This window comes from Canis lupus, chromosome 34 (genome assembly GCF_003254725.2).
Source record: "Canis lupus dingo isolate Sandy chromosome 34, ASM325472v2, whole genome shotgun sequence".
NCBI lineage: Eukaryota > Metazoa > Chordata > Mammalia > Carnivora > Canidae > Canis > Canis lupus.
This window is the reverse complement of record NC_064276.1, coordinates 986,151-1,006,567: the sequence shown is the minus strand read 5'-3', so window position 1 is coordinate 1,006,567 and position 20,417 is coordinate 986,151. Positions and strand designations below refer to the sequence as shown.

General features: G+C 39.1%; 1 protein-coding gene across 1 annotated transcript in view; it reads right to left on the bottom strand.

The window, feature by feature from the left end:
• Nucleotides 1-13,848: 13,848 nt before the first annotated feature.
• The window catches only part of DNAH5 (dynein axonemal heavy chain 5), a 303,601-nt gene continuing 297,032 nt past the window's right edge, over nt 13,849-20,417 (bottom strand). The window contains exon 79 of the mRNA XM_035710321.2: nt 13,849-15,555. Coding sequence (XP_035566214.1) covers nt 15,404-15,555 — 152 coding nt within the window. The 3' untranslated portion in view covers nt 13,849-15,403. The remainder of the gene's footprint in view (nt 15,556-20,417) is intronic.

Below are 20,417 nucleotides of genomic sequence, written 5' to 3'. Positions count from 1 at the left end.
TGATAGGCCATTTGCAAATATTCCATTCTCGCACTCTGTAGGTTGTCTTTTAGTTTTCTTGACCACTTCTTTTACTGTGCAGAAGCTTTTTATCTTGATGAAGTCCCAATAGTTAAAAAAAAAAAAAGAAAGAAATCAAAGCCAGAGTTTATTGAGCTATTAGCAGCCAAGAATCATCTGATAAACTGCAAGAAAGGTTGGGCTTCACACTACATGTAAGATGGGATTTAGGCCAGTTTTAACGGAATCTTCAGGGACAAGGTAAAAACCAGCCAGGTTGCAACTCTTATTATAAATTCAAAAATGGATAATTCAACTATTGCCCAAATTGTACTAAAAGCTTAATGGAAAAAGAACTGGGTCCTAGTTGCATTTTCTAAACTTGCTACATGGCTTCAAAATACATCTGAACAATGAATTGCAGAGCATATGGATTCATACTGCATGCCTCAAATAAACGTGTGTGTTCTTTTTCCTTTTGGGGTGATTTAATTCACATCACATTTTTGCATAGGGGAATAGGAGGAAGGTGAACTTATAACCATTATTTCTGCTGTAAGATCATTTCCCCATCTTTCAATATGAATCTTCTCACCAGTGGGAAAGGATTCCAAACTGCTTGGCTGTAGACTCACTTCATAATACATCAAAGCCTCAGCTCGGCCCCAGCAGAGAGACATTTCAGAAGGACCTGTCATTCTCATCATCAGCAATGTCTCCAAAAATTGTGTACTCATTTTGTTCAATGTGAACACTTTTGTATAAAAGATAACCCCTTTTCAACAAGGATTCTTATAACGAAGAAACTCTGTGAACAGTAAACAACTGTATGTCAATGAAGAGTGAGCTGAACCCACAGGAATGTTTTTGATTGAAGAGAATTTCATCATCAGGGATTTGATATTTTTAAAGTACTGTTGCAACTGTCTCCTTTTCCTCTATCACAATGTAAGAACAGCCTTTCTCTTGAATGAGATTTCCTAAAACTATTCTTTCTAGAGTTAACAAGCAACCTGTGGCCAAGACTCAGCAAGGCCAAAGAATGTCTAAGAAATGAGCCGTGTAGGCTCTTTGACCCTGAATGAACCTGAAGATCAAGGAGTAACAGAGAAAGGGTTTGGGTCTGAGCTGCATTTCAAGGAAAGCTGATAAGGAATAATTCAGATTAATGCAGGGGATACGGACTGAATCCTGAGCACCCAGAGGAATGAACATGAACACTGCAGTCAGAAGCACTCCACTATTCACTGGCCATGTAACCTTGGCCTGTGGCAAAGTTAATTTCTTGGCACCTCTATTTTCTCTTATGTAAAAGGAAGATAGGATTTTTTAACCTCATAAGGTTGTACTGGGCATAAATGAGACACTGGCTAAAACACCTATATACTAACTTGGCAGATAGAGTTTTGTCCGGGTTGTCATCCCCGATGAATAAAATATATCTAAAATAAAATGTTTACAAATAAAGATTGAAAATTCTTCTTGAGTATTTGTTAAGAACATTGTTTTTGTTAATAAACATGATGTGGAGAATTCATGGCCATAATTTATGGTGGAAGGAGGTTTGCAATGAAAACCATTTTTGATGCTTAGATAAAGGACAGCAAAGGGAACACTCATGTCACCTAGAAGCATCACACCTAATATCACTTCCTGAGAAGCTATTAATTTAAATCATTAAACCCAAAGTTGTTGAGAGACAGAAAATGCCACAGAGCCCTTGTAAGTTTGTTCGTAGACCACAAGTAAGTTCCCACCCTCTTGTGTAGTGTCTGCTAGTCCATTTTTTTCATCTATGCAAATGAACAGGAGGCAGATGGCAAGGGTTATATCCCTGTTCTGATTCTAATTGGCACTTTCATTTTCTGCAAAATAAAAGTCACTTCATTAACCAATGCTCAAGCAATTGACTAACTCCTCCTTTCAGCAAGTCTAGAGAATTTATCTAGGATGATACTATATAGAAATGCTGTTTTCAGGGAGCCCCGCAGGGCTATATTGAGTAACAGACTAGCCTGGAGAAGCCTGGAGAACACTAGAAACTCTTGGGACTTATAAGAGCTGCCAGAAAGTAGGTTTCCTTGTGTTTCTAATGAGTCAACAGCCATTGTTTGCTGTATGAAGAGGCAGGACATCAGATAGGGTTAATGGTACCAAGTAGGAAAAGCCGATCTGGCCTAGATTATAGGATCCACCCCTGCTAGCTAAGTGGCTTTGAGCAAATTACCCAAACTTTCTTAATCTTGTGTGCATCATCTGTGGAACAGGTGCTGACAATAATGCCTACAATAATAATGATGAATGTTAAATACATTAATATGGAAAGAACTTTCTTAAGCCTTAATGTTCAGACAAATCAGTAGGAATCTTGCTAAAGTGAAGATCTTGACTGAGCAGATGTGATCATGCATTTCTAATGGGCTCCCAAGAATTTCAGTGCTGCTGGTGCTAGCACAATCTTTCTAGGAGTCAGTCTTTAAAGATGTTGTCTTGGGCCTGGTGCATTATAAATATTCAGTAAATATTTACTTTATGATGATGATTTTTATCCATTAAAAATCCCAAATCAAAGAATTCTGCATACTGGCCCTCCTTTCAGCTATGGAATGCCTTGAACTCTCTACTAACCCTCAGGAACAGTGATGTTCAAGAAAAGTTTACATACAGTAAAATAACATTGGGGCAGTAGGCTAAATATTCACACCCAAAGAGATCAGGTCCTAATACTTCACACCTGTGTTCAAATTTGACTTTATAAGGAAAAGCGGTCTTTGCAGATATGAGTCAATTTAGAATTCTGAAATGAGATTATCCTGAACTATCTGAGTGAGCCCTAAATGCCATTGCAAGTGCCTTCATAAGAAAGTGACTGAGGGAAATTAGATGCACATACAGAGGAAAAGGTGGTATAAGAAAAAGGCAGAGAGAGGTGCCTCGGTGGCTTGGTCAGCTAAGCATCTGACTCTTGATTTTAGTGCAGGTCATGATCTCAGGATCATTTTGAGGATCAACCTCTGCATTTGTGAGGAGTCTGCTTGGGATGCTCTCTCTCCCTATCCCACTGTCTCTCCCCTTGAGCGAGCTCTCTCTCTCTCAAATAAATAAATAAATCTTTAAAAAGAAGGAAACAAACAAACAAGCAAGCAAAACGAGAGTGGAAGGAGGTGGCCAAAAGCCAAGGAAAGCTGGCAGCCACCAAAAGCAGGAAGAGGCAAACAAGGATCCTCCCCTAGAGCTTCCAGGGGGAACACAGTCCTGCTGACACCTTGATTTTGGATGTCTAGCCTCCAGAACCATGAGATAATATATTTCCTTTGTTTTAAGCTGCCAAGTTTGTAATACTTTGTTACAGCATTCATAGGAAATGAACACAACTGGTTTAAGTGTTCATATATACAAGCACAGTTCCAAATACCTCAAAAGCTAAGCATTTTACAGGGTAAATTATTTTCTCTTTACTTACAGAAACAACCTGACCATCAGAAAAAGCCAAAAGAGACTGAGGTATTAACAATGAGTTTTATTTTAGGGAATTAGAAAAACTCTATATTCTGCTCTTATGTAAAATACAGAAATTTTTGAAGAAAGTTGCCCCAATTCTAAGCATGACAAAATACCAGATAAACCATAAAATTATAACTTTTATGAAATAGACACCTAAAACTGAAGCGGCATTTGTGTCTTCACTGGCCTACACTAATCTTTCACCATTCCAGAAACACTTACAGAATTTTCAGTGAAGCATTTCTGTAGTGCAGGGGGTGGTTGACTTAGAAGGCATCTGATACCTTCAATGCCCCCCAGGCCCTGGAAGAGGCAGGATTCAGTTGAATTCAGTCTTTCGCATCAGAGAGTACCAGGTTTTATCAGAAAGCACCCTGCCTGGGTTAATTGGCTATCACAAATTTAACCATATATAAAAAGGAGTTTTAAAGAAAAACCCAACAACCCAGAATTCTATACACGATGAAAAAAAAATAGGTGAAATAGGGATTTTTCTGGACAATAAATGCTCAAATATACCAGCAGAAATGTTCTTCAAAAAGTCCTCAAAGATGTTCATCAAGCAAAAGAAGGCAGATGGCAAACTTAGATCTATAGAAAGAAGAGTGAGACAATGGAAAAGGTAAACATAAAAAGATATTTCTGGTTTTAATCATTCTAAAACACAGCTAAGACAAAAAGAGTTACAATGAATTATGGAGCCTCTAACACCAGTAAAAGTGAAATGGGTAACAAGAAAGGATGGAAGGGAGGGACCATATGGTTCTTACACACAAATAATGTAATTTAAAAGCAGACCGTGATAAGCAAAAATATATTTTGTAAATTCTTCTCTAAGAAGAACTGCACTACACACTTGTTAAAAACAGCAAGGAAGACTTTTTCAAGGCTACAGCAATAGGGGAAAGAGATTGAATTCAACTCCATTGGAACAAAAGGCAGGCGGATTTTTAAACACTGGGGTGAGCCAATGGAAAAGTCCTGGAGGACACTGAGAATGGCTCATCAATGTACTTGGGCCATATGAGTTTGCCAATTGTTGCCTGTTGAAGTTACACTCCCACCTTCCCACAGAGACCCTACTTTTCTTGAGGGTCGTGTTTCAAAGGGATGGCTCCCAGGTCCTTGAGAAAGACTGATATCTCAAAGGGGCAGAGATAGGACTTATAATTACAAGTTTTCCAAATAAGCAGTCTATGAAAAGGGAGATCCAGAGGCCCAGAGTCAGGAAGAAGCCTGCACAATATTTCCTTCAAACTCCAGAAACAGTAAGGCCAACTGGGCATTGGTCACTCCAGAAATCCTCCAAACCAAGAGAAAAAACAAATGACCTTGAACTAATAAGCCAATATTAGAGATAAAATGGGATCCTAAACAATACTCAATACAAAAGCAGACAGAAAAAAGAGAGATGGAATAAGTAGAAAGCAAGTAGTAAGATGGTAGGTTTTAATCAAACCATATCAATAATTACATGAAATATAAATGGTCAGTACACCCCAATTAAAAGAGGTTATCTGATTATACTAAAAAGAAGATTGGGGCACCTGGGTGGCTCAGTCAGTTAAGTGTCTGCCTCGCTCAGGTCATGATCCCAGGGTCCTGGGATGGGGTCCCACAAAGGGCTCCTTCCTCAGCAGGAAGTCTGTTTCTCCCTCCCCCTGCCCCTCTGTCCCTTCCCCTGCTTGTGCTCTCTCACATGCTGGCTCTCTCTCTTTCTCATGGGTAAATAAAAGTGTTTTAAAAAATAAAAATAATAAAAAGAAGATTGAATTAGGGGCTTCCGGGTGGCTGAATTGGCTAAGCCTCCAACTCTTGATTTTTGGTTCAGGTTGTCATCTCAGGGTCATGAGATCCAGCCAGAGCAGGCTCTGCACTTATCACAGAGTCTGCTTGAGATTCTTTCCTCCTCTCTCTCCCTCCCCCTCTGCTACTTTCCCTCACTCACTTTCTCTCTCTTTCTAAAATAAATAAATAAATAAATAAATAAATAAATAAATAAATAAAATCTTTACAAAGAAAATTCTCTTTCTGCCCCTCCCCTGCCCACTTTTGCACATACTCTCTCCCTTCCTCTAAAAGAACAAAACCAAAAAAAAAAAAAAAAAGACTGAATTATATAAGAAGCTCACTTTAAAAATAAAGGCAAGATAAGACAAAAAGAAAGAAAATAGAAGGATAGAAAAACACAATCAAAAGAAATCTGGAATGGGAATATTAATATCAAAGAAACATCAGAAGAAGGAATATTACCCACAGTAAAGAGAAATATTACATAATAATGAAGGCGTCAACTCACCGTGAGGACACAGTGATCCTAACCATGTATGTAAGAATCCATCAGAATCCATCAAGAAATGTGTGGTATCATGTCAGCAGCACTGGTACCTTCTGGGAGCTTGCTAGATGCAGAGCCTCAGGCCCCAGCCCTGCTGGTTAAAAACTGCATTTATAACAAGATCCCCACATGGTTTTAGTGCATTTTAAAACCTAAGAACACTGATAGAGAGCATCAGGCCACGCTTCCAATAGAGAATAAATGCTCAGGTAGTGTATTTTCATAGCAGTTCTCAGCACAAGGCATGAAAAAATGCTAACTCTGTGAGGTGATGGATACATTGATTAACCTGATTGTGACTGTGTCACAATGTGTACAAATAACTCATTAAGTTTTACTCCTTGAATATATATAATTTTTAATCACCAATTACTCCTCAGCGAAGCTGAAAAACAATTAAAATCTATATTATTCCACAAACTGTTCAATGTAAATACAAATAAGATAAAACAATTCAATGAACCTATAACAATTTAGCCAAATAATTACAATTTTTAAAAATTCTTTAGAAAAGAATCTTTTTTGCCTCATGGGTTCATAGAGGATACAGAATTTAGCAAAAATGTTTTATAATAAAGATTTGAAAGTTGGAGACTAAAAGTATTAATATGAAAAACATTTAAAAGTATGAGAAACATTCTAAAATCATGTTTTAAAGGTACTATTAATCATCACAACTCTCTAGTTAGGTAATTGCTCTAAGCTGTTCAAACCACAAATACAGGTTTCCCCATTGCTTTATTGATGAGCATCAATAGTCTGTAGTCATTTACACTTTCAAGTAGTCATTCTGGTTCCACGCTGCTTTAATGGGAGGCCCTGGCCCTTCCCCTAGATATTTTGATTTTATTAGACTGTAGCGAAGCCCTGGTAGCTACAGTTTTTTAAAGGTCCCCAAATGACTCTAATGTACAGCCAGGGTTAAAAAAAAATCTTTATTTTAACAAATTAAGAGTTTTGGAGGTTTTTTTGAGAGAGAGAAAATGCATGTGCATCAATGTGCATGAGAGGCGGGAGAGGCAGAAGGAGAGAGAGGATCATTAAGCAGGCTCCACACCCAGCGCAGAGCCTGATGTGGGGGCTCAATATCACCACCCTGAGATCATGACCTGAGCCAAAATCAAGAGTCAGATGCTCAACTGACTGAGCCTCCCAGGCACCCCGCAAATTACGGTCTTTTAAAAAATACACAAAACTAATAACTTTGATTGCAACCCAGTATCTGTTGTTCATTTTACTTCTCCATTTTGTCATTTCACCACAGTTGGTAAATGAAAAAAAGAATCTGTCGCACTAGTCCAGACAAGCACAAAGAAAGAGTAGTATCGTTGACTACAGCGTAACAGCATCAGACATCAGCATTTAATGGCACAATAGTATACACACTTTGTATACTTATGACACACCATGCGGAGAGAAATTGTAGAGATTACAAAGCTTTGCTTTGGATTTACCTACAAACACATGCACAGCAAAACAATACGGATTAAGGAAATCAGTTCCCTTTTAAGTTGAAAACAAGGAGGAAATGGCATTGATGGAGTTAAAGTTGGGCTTATTGGCTTATGTAGAAGGATGGCACCTGCTGACCATCAGGATCACCACCTTAGAATGTACTCAGGCCAGGAAGCAGCAGCCTGCCCCACTCCTCCTTATGCAAATTGACCTGTAACAGGTAGGGGAGAGGAAATCTTCTTTGCTGAGCATTCCTGTCCTGGGCACTTTCTGGTTGTCTGTCACTATTGTCCCTTGCAACAGCCCCTACGACCTACAGCATGGAAGCTACTGTGTACCCATTTTGCAGATGGGGAAACACTACCTCAGAAATGCTAATCAACTCCACCAAATTTATCCAGCTAATAAGTGGTAGATTCAATCTGTGGGTCTGAACCAATCTGTGGGCTCCAAATGCTCCTCTTTCTCTGGTCACCCTGATATCTTCCAGGCATCAGAGTGGTGGTCAAGAAAGAATGTGCCCCTGTCCTGTGCATTTTACGATGTTCAGTAGAATCCCTGGCCTCTACCTCCCAGATGTCGGCAGCACCCATCCACCAATGGTAACAACCAAAATGTCTCCAGACTTCACCAAACGCCCCATGGGGGACCCAAGTTACCCTTGGTTAACAACCCTTGCCCCAGATACAGATGGCCGACACATGGAAAGATGCTCAACATCACTCATCATCAGGGAAATGCAAATCAAAACCACAATGAGATGTCACCCACACCTGTCAGGATGGCTAAAATAAAAAACACAAGAAACAACAAGTGTTGGCGAAGATGTGGAGAAAAAAGAACCCCCACGCACTGTTGGTGGGAATGCAAACGGGTGCAGCCACTCTGGCAAAGAGTATGGAGGGGCCTCAAAAAGTTAAAAATAGAGAGAGAGACAAACCATAAGAGATCCTTAACTCTAGAAAACAAACTGTGGGTTACTGGAGGGGAGGTGGGGGGAGAGGATAACTAGGGCAAGGGCATTTAGGAGGGTATGTAATGGAATGAGCAGTGGGTGTGATGTGCAACTGATGAATCATTAAATTCTACCCTTGAAACTTAAAAAAAAAAAGAAAAAAGAAAGAAAGAAAGAAAAGAAGAAAGAAGAAAGAAAGAAAGAAGGAAGGAAGGAAGGAAGGAAGGAAGGAAGGAAGGAAGGAAGGAAGGAAGGAAGGAAGGAAGGAAGGAAGGGAAAGAAAGAAAGAAAGAAAGAAAAAGAAAGAAGAAAGAAAGAAAGAAAGAAAGAAAGAAAGAAAGAAAGAAAGAAAGAAAGAACGAACGAACGAGCCCAGGCAGCCAGCTGGGGACAGGGAATTTCTCAGAGAAGAAATTTTCCAGGCAGGATCTCCAGAAGCTAGTTATTCACACTCCTATTCCTATTATGCCCCAGAGGATGACAGCTACTACAAGGTGATCTGAACTGGGCAAGTAGATGGTAAAGGTGGGAAAACTAGAACCTTCTGCTGTGCAGGGGTGGAAGTAAGGCCTTGATGTGGAGGTGTGGGTATTAGGATCCTCACTTCGAACTCTGACTTCTTCCCATGAATGTTTCATCACAGACTAGGCTCTGTGTTATTACTATGTATAAAGATGCTCAAAGTTAACAGAGCCTTTAGTGAGCTGGTTGGAGCCCAAGTAATATGACCAAATGGAGTGACTGATCAGGCCAGGAGATTCCAGGTTTACACCTGTCATCCCGAGGTGCCATTTGTTTTTGACATTCCTGAACTTTTCATTTTAAAACAAAATAGTAGTAATAATAATCCTATTGAATTAGGTCAGGATAGGTTTGAACCTCCCGCTTCTGTCATGGTCTCATGCATGAGATGCAGTTGTCCTTTTAACATGGGATTAAATTTGAAAGACAACCTGTACTATCTGGAGGTTCAACCATGCCCCACATTTTAAAGATGTTTCCATGAAAACTATGGCTGTGTTTCCTGAAGGAGAAAAGAACAGTCCAGGCCTGTGATGTATCGCATGCAAAGGTCTCTATAAGTCTAGGTCTCTATCTAAATGTAAGCGGTCCTCCAAGGGTAGCTCATATTTCACTATTTGCTAGAATAGCAAAACAAGTTTCAGTGGGGCATGCAAATGATCACTTTTCAAATGATAGAACACTAAAATATTTTATAAGCTCTTTTTCCAGAGGTCTCCAGGGATTTGCTTTAAGTATTTGCACAAATAAGTTATAAATGGATACATCACAGCAGACTCAGTGGAGCAAGGAGGAGGCTCCACAGAATGAATTTTAAACTGCGTCCACACTAAAGGGGAGTGCTCACTATCAGCCAGAGCACAGGCTTTGCTTCTTTTTTTTCTTTTTTAATTTTTATTTATTTATGATAGTCACAGAGAGAGAAAGAGAGAGAGGCAGAGACACAGGCAGAGGGAGAAGCAGGCTCCATGCTCCGGGAGCCCGATGTGGGATTTGATCCCGGGTCTCCAGGATCGCGCCCTGGGCCAAAGGCAGGCGCCAAACCGCTGCACCATCCAGGGATCCCAGGCTTTGCTTCTTAATCCTTTACAAATCTCTCCATTCTGTGACTTTCCAGGTAGACTCTTGGTTGGGCGTCCTTCATCACATTTAATCTTTCTCTCTTCTCAAGTACTCATGAACATGGTATGTGGCCTTATTAAAATCGACTCCTGCACAAGTCATGGGGAAAACTTAATTGGCTTTCCAGGCAACTCTCTTTGTGATTACATTTAATACGAATGTTATGCATATTAGCCTGAGTGAAGAAATACACGAAGAAAGGTATTAACAGTAATCATAAAACCTTACCAGAGCAGGGGCAGAGCATGGTGCTGCACAATATGTCTTTGCTCTACCCACATGTTACACAGCAAGGAGCAATAATGTACAGCCCAATGAAAAATGGCATTTGGCATGCAAATTAAAGACAGAACAAGGCTCCCAATCTTGGCCCTGTACGCACCCAATATAAACTCAAACCTGGAAACAATTAAGCTTGCCTATAAATCCAGAGCCTTGGGAAACTAAATGGAGCCCTATATCAAAGAAGATACAAAGAAGGCATAGGAAGAAGACTCATTAGCCAAATTCACACAGTGGTTTGATGAGTGTTGCTAAGAGGTAGGAGCTGATAGAACTTTTATAAAATCTCAGATCTACCCTTTAAGGCACTGAAATTATAATGCTAGATCATAATATCATTGATATTTTGTAATGAAAACTTTGAAATCCAGGGGGTAAAAAAGCTATTTTTTAAAGGCTCTTTTACTCATCCCTCGTCTTGATCACCAGAATTACAGCTAATAATTGCATTCTAACAGTGTCTGAAAAGAAATCTGACCCTCCTTCTTATTCATCACCCCACCCCACTCAGGATACTTCTTCTCACCCTCAGATTCCTTCCTTCCCACCAAATCTCTATATTTTCATTTCTTCTCATCCAAATGAGAGTAGGATCCAACCCATAAATACTGTCTATCAGGCTGCTCTGCTGTATGTTTTTCCAGGCTGAAGAACAGAACCAGGAAAGCCCCTCGGGTGCAGATTGAGCCAGCAACACATTCTGCTCTTACATCAATCAGGTTCATTGTATTTCAAGTGCAACACAGAATGACACTCACAATTTACAATAAGTGAGAATGTGTTCATGGATTCAGGGCCTTAGCCAACCTCATCTCTAATTCTAAAGCTGACCATTGAGTTCTCTCCTATTTTTCACTGTGGAGGTAGGTATGTGTGGACTCTTAAAATGCATATGTTGGGTACAGATGTCAGTCAATAGCCCAGGATGCATAAACTTCAAAAATTAGTACAACTACAACCCAGCAATTGTACTACTGGGTATTTACACCAAAGATACAGATGTAGGGAAACACTGGGACACCTGCACCCCAATGTTCATAGCAGCAATGTCCACAACAGCCAAACTATGGAAAGAGCCAAGCTTTTGACAGATGAATGAATAAAGAAGATGTGGTCTATAAATACAATGGAAAAAAAAAGGAAAAGAAAAAAAGAAAAATAAATAAATAAATAAATAAATAAATAAATGCAATGGAATATTACTCAGCCATCAGAAAGATGCATACCTACCATTTATATCGACGTGGATGGAGCTGGAGGGTATTATGCTGAGTGAAGTAAGTCAGTCGGAGAAGGGCAATCATCATATGGTTTCACTCACATGTGGAATATAAGAAATAATGAAAGTGACAATAGGCGAAGGGGGAGAACTGAGTGGGGAAAAATTAGAGAGGAAGACAAATCATGAGAGACTCCTGACTTTGGGAAACAAACAAAAGGTTGTGGAAGGGGAGGTGGGTGGGGAGATGGGGTAACTGGGTGATGGGCACTAAGGAGGGCACATGATGTGATGAGAACTGGGTGTATGTTGGCAAATTGAATTTAAATACGTTTTTTTTTTTAAATTACTATGACAAAATGCTACAAAAATTATAAGCCAAAACTACTATATTTCCTCATGTTTTCATCATCTACTGATTTGCTTATTGGTCTTCCAAAGCATTTATCCAATCTTGAGGACCATATTTTAAATACATGTACACCATTTGTTTACCCTTAAGAGGAATTCTTTTGATGGATTGTTGGGGGCTACTCATCAACAGTCTTCAGTCACACAATATAATTCTTAACAATCACTCTGAGTACTTGCAAGAGAAAAGTATTTAAAATTTAAAAATAATTATGCACCTCACTGAGGCCTGACACAGGAAAAAAATATGTTGCAGATTTGGGGTTGCAAGGGGAAATTATATCTTTAAGAGAAAACTGCTCATGTATATATTTTATTACTTTCATCATTACTAATGCTGTTTGTGTAAACTACAACTACAAATGCATAAGCTACTTTATCAGTATATGTTAACATACCTATTTTTTTTTTATAATTCTACACCTTGAACAAATATGTATACTGGTAAAGATATGGCTGTGCCTTTTGTCTATATTGGAGAATCCTGCAAGCCACTTACCATCTGTGGTTTGCCTCATCCTGTCTCCTAATGTCAAACTCTTTACAAGACTTTTCCATCACAAATAGCATTTAACATTAGGAAATACTTCTAACTCCAGTGACTTAGAAATACATGATTTCCATTGGCCACTACTCTGTAGCTGGCAGCAGTCAAGCAAAGTTTGAAATTCCATTAGGAAGCAGCCCTTCTCATGCCTTTCACTCCAGGCTGGGTTTCTTGTCACCCTTACTGGGCTCACTTCCTCTCATGAGGGAGCAAGAGAAGTCTCCCCAGTCCATGCAGGTCTGAGATGTTTTCCTTGTCCTTCAGATCTAAATTTAGAGGTCACCTCTACAGAACTGCCCTTCCTTACGGCCCAAATTAGGTCTCTGCAGAGAAAGAGTATCCATGATTGAGAGGTTGCTTAAGAACACCTGGGCCATAGCTTTGCCATCCACAGATGGGGACCTGGCCTCACTGATGCTGAATTGGTACAATCCTTGTCAACATTCCCTTAAAGAGAAGCTCAAATAAAATGGAGATAAGTGGAAAGGTGATGTAAAGCCCCATGTATAACAGGACAGTTCTAATGTGGCAAAGTGGGAGTTCTTTGTCTCAATTCTGGAAGGACTTTATACATGCATAGAATGAGCCACTGGCAGCTTAACGCAGGGGACCAGGAAAAGCCAGACAGCAGCTGCTATGGCTCAGGGGAGCTCCTTGCTGCTGTTATGCTTTGTGTCCTTCATTAAAAATAAATGGGGACGCTGTCGTGTGGCTTCTGCCTACTAATCCGTGACACCTGAATGGCTGTGGTCTCCTTCATGCTTCTCTCTCCTCGCATCCAGCAGTTTCCTTTGTAACACTACACTCCCCATCTTCATACCTCCTACGTATCTCACACTCGTGTCATATAATACATTCATACACTAAGATCAAATAAAGTTACATACCTGAATAGTCGCTTATTTTCTGTGTCTACTCCTCTTAAGCAAAGTCCGTGAATCGGGGAATGTGAGCATTTTTCTCACCATCATTCCACCACTGCTTGCGCCAGAGTGCCTGACACACAGGAGTCAGACACACTTAACTAATTTTCTAAGTAGATCAATGTTGAGATGATAACAAAGACTCTGCAATGGTACCAGGACACTGGGTGTTGTTTCCTCCTCAGCCAAGCAGTGGGCAACTATCCCCATCACCAGGAAGAATCAATAAGTTGGTCCTCTCTTGCCCCACTTCCTGATTCAGTAGAAGCTGAGAATCTTTCCACAGGTGGGAGCTGCAGGGTAAGAGATGGATGTGAGGTAGAAAGGTGCTTCACTGGCTCTTCACTCCTTCAGTGACATTTCTCATTGAATCAGTCCCTAAAAATTTCTAGTAGTTTCCATGGTGTCCTTTTGTACATATACACCAACAGGATATTTCACAAAAGTAGATAAATTAGACATTTTCAAATAACTTGATAAGAAACCTAGTTTTGAAGGCTTATTTTTGGATACTCAATGGCACTTGCCCCCTGGCAAAGAAATAGCAGTTACAATTCAGACATTCATTGACAACTTTTTATTAATTCACATCATTTCTACATTTTCATTATTTGTTCTTCAAAATAAAATGATTGTTTTAGCATAATTCACACAATCAACTGATATATGTTAATTCAGACCAAAAGAAGCTGCTCAAATGAAAACAGTCTTGTCCAAGACTAGTAGGTGTCACATGAAGCCCTCAGTCCCAGCTCTGACCACAATTAACATAAAATGATTCTTGTCATAGAGAAAAGTTTAGTGAGAAAGACCCACACCTGTCTCCTTGCAGCCCTTCCTAGAAAATGCTTTATCACCAGAAACACGAAGCTAGGCAGACACGAAGTTAAGCAAATGTTTGTAGACCCCAATTCTAATTTAATGCTGACCAAGCTTTTCATTCAATAAGTTATAGATGAAGCAGTTCATAATTTATAACCAGGATTTACAATAAAAATATGTGAAAAATTCCACATACAGTATTTTCTTCATTGATAAAAGCTCATGTGGCCTCCCCCACACCATCTGACTTCTATTCTTTGCCTGTTATTCCGATTATTACACCCTTTCAAGTCAACCTGATATTTTCTGAGGTATATCTTTCACTTCATAGTACAACGTGTTTACTGTTTCCATGTTAAGAAAGCTTCGATCCTGTTTTTCACAGCTGCCTCACATCCTCTAACTTCCTTACGTATATAGACTTAGTATTGAACATGTAAAGCACTCCCACTGTTTTCTGTTATTAAATACATTTTGATATATAAATTATTTCAGCTTTTTAAATTGTTCTCTTGGTATAGATTTCCAGGAGAGAAGATAAGGATCGAAGCATGTGAATATTTTTATGGCTCTTTCTGTGTTTGGATATTTAACTATTTTACAAAAAGGATGGGTTATTTCCATCACTCTAGGACTCTAAAAGCATATCACTTTCATAAAGACCTCATCAAAATTCACTTTAAGTTTCAATTTTTTATTATAAAAAATATCAGTATCTCTTTCTTAATTATCAGTGGGGTTGAACATTATTCCACATGTTTATTCTATAGGATCACATGAATTGTCTATCTATTCACATTTTTAGCCCATTCTTCTGTTTCCTTCCATTTTTTAAAAGGTCTTCCCAAGGGCTGCTTGAGCCATGAAAACAAATCTGACCTAAATGCAAAAGGCCATAGAAGCAAAATCAGCACAAACCTGCCATGTTACTGTAGAGAACAGGGTTGTCACCAGAACCACATTAGCAGAAAAATAATCCTTTGAAGGAAATGTCTGCTTGACCTACTCAGTCTTTAGAGCTGAAGGCATTACTGTGGATTTGAGGGCCACACTTCATTAGGAAGTTGTAAAATTTGCTTTGAAATCATCAAATAACTTTTCAACAAACACAGTGATTGGTCATTAAGGATAAAGCAGGTTATATGTAATTAAGCATCCAACTAAAGAGTAGGGAAAACCTACAGAGCTCATTCACCACATGATCTGATTATACATTCATTGTTGAGCACTCATAGACAAATAAAGGTTAGGGTAATTTGGATCCTGCATTTTCTGAGGTTTTGGGTAGGGAACACATCCCATGTTACTTGATATCACAGAGAAGGGCAACCCCACGGAGCACCCAGTGTTCCGGGAGCTGGGTCGTCCTGAGGTCCACGGCGGCGATGTAGTTCAAGTCCGTTCGGACTGGCTTCTTGTAAATGGGGCAGGAATAAAACCGAGAATCTCTTAAAGCTACAAAAAAATTCATAAAAAAAAATTGGTGAATTTCTAAATTAAGCAGCCCAAACAGAGAGCAGAGTCAAATTTGTGCATTCTAAAGATCATTCCAAAGTTTGGCTAGAATGAGAGAAATTCTTCCTGAGGTAAGTCAGTCTCTAGATGTGAAGAAGACACACCTGCAGGTTTCCAGGAAGTGACAAACAACCAGGCATCTTCAGGTTCATCCCATTGGCCTCTTGTCCCATGTCCTTGAGAGTAACCCCTGCCCATGTGAAATGACTATGAACTTCCCACTGCTTCCTTTCCACCCATCAATTCAATATGGCCCCTCCACCCTTTCTCCTTTACTTCCCACCAAACCTTGTGCATGCACACCCTCTCCATTTTTCTCTCATCGCTTGCCTTTGGCACAAGGCATCTGTCACTTTTAATGTCCAGCACCAATGCTCACCACTATTATTTCAGCATATTAGGATTGTGATTTCAAAATCCTGCCTTCAACCCTCTGTACCATAGTCTAAACCACATTTGAAATCACAGGACAGAGGACATTGCCTATCCCTATCAGGGGTGGTAAGTTATCCATGTGTGCAGAGGAAGAGAAGTAGCTGGGAAGCAGAGAGCCATGACACAGTTCAGCTCCCTGAGACGCAATCAACCTTTTTGGAGTAGATCAATACATGGAGTTCCCAAAACTATATATGCAACAAAAGGCAACCTCTGTATGTTCATCTATCAAAGACCCTTTCTAATGCATTCATCCCTACCAAAGGCTCACTTTCTCTCCAGTTTTGGAAAACCCATGGTCAGGTATGAATCCAGGTCTTGGGGGTCCTTATACAAGGCAGAGGGGCAAAGGGCTTCAAGAAAAAGAATAAAAATTTACACATACTAAATTAGGCTTTGGAAGAAGCCTCTGCATTGAGTAGCTTGGAGGTTCAGCTTCCTCAGCTTCTCATTCAATCTACACCACCTGCGTAGTTTATCTGCACATCTCCTAGTATCTGGCGCAGGAAGCAGTACATTATCTCTTCTCTCCCAGTTGTAAATTATCTCAGCACAAACATGGGGTCTGCACCCATCCTTGCACTCCCCTACAAGACCAATATTATAAATGACCGCCACATAAACATTCAGACAAAAGCACATTTAACTAAGAGGAGAACTTTGCTTCGGTGAACTCGTGTGACATGTGTGGACACTGAAACATGGAAACAGCAACTCTCAATTCTCTACATGCAGTGTTGACATAGTGCTGAAATTATTTCCCAAAACTAACTTGGCTCAAGAATCCATCTTTTTCCTTCAAATTCCAAAAGCAAGCCACCTTCGAAAGTTAAGATCTCATTTTTTGACCCAATAAAATCTCCTATCTGCTCTGCCATGTGTTTTTATATCTCCACTGTGATTCATTTTATTGGAAGAAGTTAAACACTTGAATATGATGATGTCATACATTAAGTTTCAATATAAAGCAAATATTCTAAAGCAGTGGTTCTTAACCAAGGATCATTTTACTCTTGGGGGACATTTGCGACTATCTGGAGACTTTTGTGGTTTACCACAACAGTGAGACTGCTACTGGCATCTAGTGGGTAGAGTCCAGAGATGCTGCCAACATGCTATAATGCACAGGACAGCCCCTCCCAACAGAGGACATTTGGCCAAAAATACCAATAATATCAAGGTCAGGGAACCCTATTCTAAAATAGACTCATACATAGTTTACAGTACTTTAGAACTATATGTTCACTTAATCCCACGAAATTAATCATTAGAACCAATTGAAATTAAATTAACACCTAATTTTTTTGTGACATCTAATTTTTAAGTCTAGGTGTTATTTTTTAAATTACCATGGGAATATCATTAGTAATAATTATTAGGCAGTGCATTCATGGAGTGTAGTTAATATGAACATTCTGACTGATCTAATTAAATAATCCTGGGATCTGTAAATATATAATAAATGTTAAATATTGTTCTTCTTGATGCAAGTTTGACTAACATCCTAAATCTTGAAGTAACCCATTGTAGTCTCACATTTGGTGCAAATGTAATTATAATATGTATGCAATAATTAATAGATGTAATTATAATAATTACACCTCAAGAAGCATTTGACCACTTGGATTTTAATTCCAAAAGAAAAGATGAATTGGGGGTAAAAATAGCATTCTTTTCAATAAGCAGGTAAAAAACAACTCTCAGATATATTTATCCAATTTTATTCATTTGTAATTGCTGTAGAACCAAAGGTGCCCATGCCAAATCACAGCACGCAGCAAACTTCTGCAGTAGGATTAGAAGCCACTGAACATACCATTTCATAGTCAAAGTGCTGACAGACGCTAAATAACCACATAAACAGATGATTCAAAACCATTAGCCCTAGTTAGACAAAGAAATTTGAAGATAAAACCAAACATGCTAGGTAGGTAAAGCTAATCAGCTAAACATATTTAAAGCCTTAGGGTCCCAGAAGGAGGAGCAGAGACAAGAAGCTGTCTAAATTGGTGAACTCTATGCTTTAGGATCTGAAAAGCTTGAATAAAACACCTTAAGGGAGTTTCATTTTCTGACTCTTTCACTTCCCTCTCTAGCCTACATTTTTCATCCAAGTTCTAGTATATCATTACACCAGATGTTCTTTCCAATATCCAAAATAATCTAGTTACATAGAGATTCCCTATATAACCTTTAAATCATCCTTTTAATTTAACTCCTCTTTGCAAAAAACATTTAAGTGATTAAATGGTGCACTCATGTATTTCTTTTAATCCTTCAACAAACATGTGAGTGAATATATTAATAATAGCAATTGATTTATTGTATGATTGTATGATATGTTAGACACTGTCGGCTTAATGCTCTTCACAATCCTATGGGATGGGTACCATTATTAAATCCATTTTGCAGGTGAGAAAACGAAAATAACAAGGTGAGCTTGTTATGTAGGTGATAAGAATCAAACCTGGCCAGAATGAGTCAAGAGCCTATGATCCTTAATCTCATCAATAGTCAGAATGTAAATGTGTGTGTGCCTCTATGTCTTTGCAGGGGGATGTTAAAATGTAGTGGAGATAACTAGATGACTGACTTCAAGTCATAGCATATTTGAGACTCCTCTAAAGCCACATGACTAATTACTTTAGTGATAAAACCAGAAGTGCAACTCAAATATCCAGGTTCCTGGTCTTTTACCTAAACACATGGTCACCCACCCCCACCCCACCATCTGGCAGGAGAGGTGACCAGCAAGCCTGCAGAATGCAGAGGAGGCCACAGGGAATAAGCACTCTCATCCAAATAGGGCAGAGTCTGTGTCTCCTTCACCAAGTATCTGAGAAAAATAAACTCATGACTTCGAAATGCAAAGAAGCTATCCTCATTTTTAATTTAGGCTTTGTTTTGAGGCTTCATCTCAGACTCCCCAGAGACTCACTAAATGCATAGTCTTAAGTAGAACACTAACCATAGGAATTCTCAGAGGTTTGCATTCATCCCACATTCTGATAACAGTCTTGGTAGCTGGAAATCATAGGCAAATTTCATACATCTCTACACCTTAATCTCCCCACCCAAAAATAGGGATGATATATCCTACAGAGTTGTTGTAAAGATTAAACAAATTAATATATGTGAATGACTGGCATAGCATAACCCTTGAAATGCAATAGACACCCGAGATGTATTACATTTCTTCTCTCTCTCTCCGTACACACACATGCATACACATACGCGTGCACAAATATATATGCACCTTTACCTTTTTCCTGAAACAAACCCCCCAGTTTCACGTTCCCCATGACTTTAAAGGAGTCCCAGGTTTACAAACTGAAGGTGGATTAAATTTCAAGGGGCTCAAAAGTCAGGAGGCCTCTACCTCCTGGTCACAGCATAGGGCTATTCTCACCCCCAACCCACATCTGCACAGTGTTGCATCAGGGTGGGTCATAGGGCATTCTTAGAAACACTTTTTCTCCTCATTAGCTGCACAGAGCCTGAGATCCTTCTCACCGTACTGAGTGCCCAAAGGTACATATAAATCTTGCTTCGTTCCTCCAAATGTTCCAATCCCCATTTTCCCATCACATTGGCTATAGTACTGAAGTCCATGTAGAAGCACCACCCTACCTATACAGTAATCTATAAGGAGACATATCTTTCCTATGTCACCTCTTTTCAACTGCCTTTGAGAGTAGGAAAGCTAAAGTTGATGTGGGAGGCTTTGCCCTTTGGGTGAATTCCATACTATTTGGGTGACTTTCTTATGATGTCCTAAGAATCTAGGGACACATTATCCAATTTTTAGAGTTAAAATAAATATCTAGGGATGCCTGGGTGGCTCAGCGGTTAAAGCATCTGCCTTTGGCTCAGGTTGTGATCCTGGAGTCCTGGGATCGAGTCCCACATCAGGCTCCCTGCAGGGAGCCTGCTTCTCCCTCCGCCTGTGTCTCTGCCTCTCCCTCTCTCTGTCTCTCTCATGAATAAATAAATAAAATCCTTAAAAATAAATAAATAAATAAGTAAAATAAAATAAAATAAATATCTAGACTTCTTTTTTTAAAACAAACTGGTTTTATATGGAAAATACAATGATGAATTATTTAAACTAAAATAATATTCATAATTTAATTTAATAAATAATTCATAAAAAGGGTAAACTAAAAGTTACCCTTCATGTTAACATAAAAACAACTTACTATAAGAATTTTACCTTTAAAACATTGTACTTTGGGGATTGCCCTTTGGTCATTAGTGATGCTACACCCCTTTAGCTCAATTAGAGCCCTATTCATTTTTTAAAATTAAATGAAAATTAGATTTATGGTATGAAAAGAGCAATGGAATTTTAGCTTTTCATCACTAAT